The sequence below is a fragment of the Schistosoma mansoni genome, chromosome W, assembly GCF_000237925.1.
Source record: "Schistosoma mansoni strain Puerto Rico chromosome W, complete genome".
NCBI classification, from domain to species: Eukaryota; Metazoa; Platyhelminthes; class Trematoda; order Strigeidida; family Schistosomatidae; genus Schistosoma; species Schistosoma mansoni.
This window is the reverse complement of record NC_031502.1, coordinates 27,245,890-27,250,886: the sequence shown is the minus strand read 5'-3', so window position 1 is coordinate 27,250,886 and position 4,997 is coordinate 27,245,890. Positions and strand designations below refer to the sequence as shown.

Genomic DNA, 4,997 nt, shown 5'->3' with positions numbered 1-4,997 from the left:
AGTCAACTAGTAGAACTATTAAGAGAGATCAGTAAGGTTAACACAACAATGGATTCTAAGCATGTTAGAATTGGGGATATATTTATGTAGCGTGACAAACATAGTGTATATTATTAAAGCTTTCAGTAAAATTTTCAAGCTGATATGAAATAAGACTATGATACAGTAGAGCCAAAAATAGTTTACGTCTTAATAGCTCTCAAGGCATCAACAAAATGTCTAAGCGTTGAAAATAAAGGTACTACAAAACAGAGAAGACAACTAAACAAAAAGCAGCGGCAAAGGTAAAACGTGGGAAAAAGGCTAAAACAATCGCAACACAATGAACAATATTTGAGCTAACAATTGTTCTCAGTAACTTCATCATCAGGCTCTACAGTTATAAGTCCATAATTATGATATTTTACAAGGGCCAGAATGTTATAATTTTAATATATAACATTGTCATATTAATTAATACATGCCTCATTTTGGCCCTTGTAAAATATCATAGTTATGGACCTATAACTATAGAGCCTGATGATGAAGTTATTGAGTACAATTGTTCGCTCAAACATTGTTCATTATGTTGCGATTGTTTTAGCCTTTTTCCCACGTTTTACCTTTGCCGCTGCTTTCCGTTTAGTTGTCTTCTCTGGAATGCTTCGAATATAGGTGTTACTGGTTTATAGTTGCAAAACTACAAGACTAATCGTATCTTCACTGCCTAAACTTTGTGACATTTAACAATCAAATCTGCAAAATGAGTTAAAAATTGTCAAATAAATGAATTTAGCTGTGATTCATGTTGATCATACATCAGCCTTTTTTAGAGAGATATAAAATGTTTAAGAGATTAAATAAAGGTTGCAAATACGAAGTCGTGTGCAAACGATATTCTACAGTATTGATATTACATAAAAAGGAAACGAAAATATTCTAAAGATGTGTTTGTACAATATGCAATTGCATATAATTACAAAAAATGAAGTCTCTATAGCTAGTATTCTGCCCCTGTTTCTATAGGAAAGCATTGAATATCGAGGTTCTACCGCTAAAACGATGTAAATTGCCTCTCTGGCGGGCCAAGTTTAGTCTGGAAAACAATTGATTGTGTTGAAAAAAGGAATTCCACAATGCAAAAGGAAATGGTCTGACGCGTTTACTTACTAACTTCAGTAGTTGTCAAAGGCAAGATTTCTAAATTACTCATAGATAGAGATGAAAATGTGTGGTACTTGTATTCACTAATGATTTCTTTGTACTTGATGACCAACTAATTACGAATTCCAGTACCATATGTTGCTAACTTTCATAAGATGATTCGTCAGAATAACCAGAAGGTCAGGGAATTCATTCTTGAATTGCAAACACAAGCTACCAAATGCAATTTTGGCTTCGGAAATTAACTTTCCAGATCTGGAAAGATAGAAGTTGGAAATACCGGACTGTTCTTTTCAAGATTCTACAACGGTGTCTATCAACTATGAAGCAGTGAATGAGCTTGATTCTTAGTGAAAATGTATAGTATCTTGCTTAGACATGATGATCTGTACTCTTAGGGTCAATCAAGCTCACGTTTGTTTAATAATAGCCCCTATTCTGGTGAAAATATGAAAAGTGATTCAACAAGAAATTCCAAAGCAGGTCACAAAGGTGAGCACACGTTTGGTAAATGTTTGTCTTGTGGCTAGTTTCACTGACGTAATTTATGTGTCTTTAGTCATGCCAACTACTTTAGAGGTGATAAAATTGGATACATCCAGTCAGTTTGTAGTACTACTAGTCATTTTGCTACAAGTAATACTAGAACTTGTAACTGAGATTCTAGTGATTCGGGCGTTCCTGATGATCATTTTTTTTATCCACCATTTCCAAAGGTAATGTTGGTATTCGAAAGCAACCATAGAGCTTACTTTGTTCATTTCTTGACTTTATTGTTGAAACATGCAATACAAAGTCCATTATTTCATCCGAGACCTTGAAATTTTCGGATCTTAACGTTGCGGTAAAACCTAGTGAACTATCAGTTTTGCGGATTACTGGACACAATCTGCCCATGCAGGGATGCTGTTAATTTCTAATAAGAGGTAATAATTCTCCATACATACCTTGTTGGCTTTTAGTCAGTGAAACAGAACCGTCAATACTAGGTTTGAAAAATTCGCAAAAGCTTAAAGCGGAGCTGTATTTATCAGTTTTTTAACAAGATTATGATACTTTACTGGAAGATTTGATAGCTGTATTTGCTAACTGCAGCGAAGAGATGAGAATTCAGCCTAATTAAATCTAAGTACAATTTGATCCAGTAAATGAGACGAACGATTTGTGTGCGAAATGCAGAATTGAACCAATTCAGTCTTCAGCATGGGGTACTCCTATTGCTGTGCCCCTGAAGTCTGATGGCAAGACCTCTGGGATATACGGTGAATATAGGTTGACTCTGAACTCCCGTTTGTAGAAGCAAACATGCTCGACGGTGGAAGATGATGATATTCTAAATCGACTTCATGGTCTCAATGAATTCTCGAAAGTTGACGGAAATGATGCTTATTTTCAGATCTCTTTTAATAAATCCTCGTCTGTTCTGACAACGAATACCTATGTTTTTAGGTCTAGTGAAGTGTGATTTCCTTCCAATTGGTCATAAATCAGCAATAGATGAATGATGTAGTCCGTGACCCTAAAGGTGTGGAAGTTTATTTCAATGGATCTATTATTCATGGTCTCGATAAAATAACTCATGATCAAAGACTTATTGATTTATTGCGCCATATATTTTAGAAGAATACTATCATGAATCTGTAGTAGATGTCGAGTCGTGGACGGACTATGATCACCACTACTATTCGATTACGTGTCCAAAAACGACTTGGTTCCATTGATAGCCCGTAAATCAGAAGGCTTTACTAGTCCAGATCAAGTATATTTATTGGCGATCTCGTGGTATCGAAATAATACCGAGACGTGCCAAAGAGTACAAGCGAATAAGCAGTGCGTGAGCAAGCTCGAACCAAACAAGGCGGATAGCGGAACAAGAAGTGAAACTGATACAGTTAAACAAATACAGTAAAACAATCTCTGGTACAATTGGTTACAATAATAATAATTGTTTCCGTTATTCCAATCGTGTTCTTATCGAGACTGGCCGGTCACTACAGGAGCCCCCCGCTAGAAAGGGTTTACACTTTCGATACGTAGCGGTTTCGTTCGTGGGACTGATCGCGAAACGTGCAATTGTAGGACGAAGGCGTTGGCAGAACAGGAAGTGATCGTTGATCCTCGAGTTGCCACCAAAAGTCTTTGACGTAGAACGGTACCAGAAGGAACGTACTGTGTTGATTGTTTGGATTAGCATGCTACACCAGAGTGGTTTGTATCCAGAATCTGAAGGTTGCGTTCGTAGAGGTCCGGACCAGAAACGCTGCAGACGTAGGACGAAACCAGATTGAGCCAAGGAACCAGATGCGACCAGGATAACCATGTTCGGGACCAAATGTATATCATACGTATTTGGAGTCAGAGAGATCGACTGAGTGCGTTGACTATAGCGTGGGTGATCAGGCCAGCTTTCGCCAAGATTGACTAAAGTCGACGATACCAGAACAGCGATGGTCAGAGGCGTAGGCTCGGGGTAAACAAAAAAATGAAAGAAAAAGAGAAAAGTGTAGCTTTCGTGTAGTATGGGGGTAGATTCCTATACTGTATCCGTAGTTGGTTGTGAGGTTAGTCGAGAAAGCGTACGGGTAAGCGTACTCGGCGACCAGAACGTGAGACGGTAGTCTCGTTCGAACCTCGTGAGCCTGCAATCTCATCCGCAGTCAAGGGCGGTGTGGTCTGCAGGTCTGGACGTGAGACGGAAGTCTCGTCCGTAGACGGGGCAGATGTATCCATACTCGTCTCAGTTTCCGAGACCGCGCAAATGTGCCAGCCCCCTACGCCCCCCGACCCAGGTCACAATCTCTTAAGGCCGTAACGACTCGCTCCAAGCGGGCATCTTCCAAGCCACGCCAGAAGGCGGTTTCGGAAGCGAGTCCAGGTTGGTGCTGGTTTCACCGTGCTTTCGGAGCCGGTGCCCGTCATTGTCGAGCTCCCTGCTCATACAAGGCGGGAAACTCCTCAGCCGGCGAGTAAATGCGGCCGTACTCGCCGGCACTTCACCTCAGGTTGGCCGTCTATTTTACGTGCACGATTATCGCACCAACGCTAGGTACCTTGTGGATACGGGTGCCCAAGTTTCTGTCGTACCTATCGGTAACAGTAAGTCTCAAGCCACTATGCTTCGACTACGCGCTGCGAATGGCTCAGTCATTCCCACCTATGGTACACGACAACTTACGGTCAACCTGAGCAACCGACGACAGTATCTGTGAACGTTCATCATTGCCGATGTTCCCACAGCTATACTCGGTATCGATTTCCTACAGCACTATGAATTGCTAGTTGATTCACGTAGGCTGCAGCTAATTGATACTTCGTCGAACAGCAACTTTATGGGCTCTAAAGCCCACACAAACGCGTACCGAATCACAGGTGTATTTCATTCGCGTGACGATTTATTCCACGCTTTATTTCAGAAATTCCCCAAATTAACTAAACCTCTCGAGGAGACTCCATCGGTGACCAATCGTGTGGTACACCACATAGTCACCCGCGGACCACCAGTCACGGCAAGACCTCGCCGACTGGCACCGGACAAATTAGCTTTCGCTAAACGTGAGTTTGACAATTTACTAGCTACTGGTATTATTCGTCCTTCTCACAGTCCTTGGGCCTCACCTCTCCACATGGTTCGAAAAAAGGATGGGGTTAGTTGGAGACCATGCGGAGACTACCGAGCGTTAAACACAGATACACGTTTCGATAGCTATCCCATCCCCCACATACATGACATCACGGCATCACTCAAGGGCACGACAATTTTTTCCAAGATCGATCTGGTACGAGCATATCACCAGATCCCAGTCGTTCTTGAAGATATAGAGAAAACTGCTATCACGACTCCTTTCGGTTTATTT

General features: G+C 41.1%; 1 protein-coding gene across 1 annotated transcript; it reads right to left on the bottom strand.

Moving 5' to 3' along the window:
- Nucleotides 1-2,783: 2,783 nt before the first annotated feature.
- Nucleotides 2,784-3,879, bottom strand: Smp_173920 (hypothetical protein). Its single transcript, XM_018789190.1, has one exon. The coding sequence runs from the start codon at nt 3,461-3,463 to the stop codon at nt 3,098-3,100; it is 366 nt and encodes a 121-aa protein (XP_018654658.1). The 5' UTR covers nt 3,464-3,879; the 3' UTR covers nt 2,784-3,097.
- Nucleotides 3,880-4,997: the final 1,118 nt, after the last annotated feature.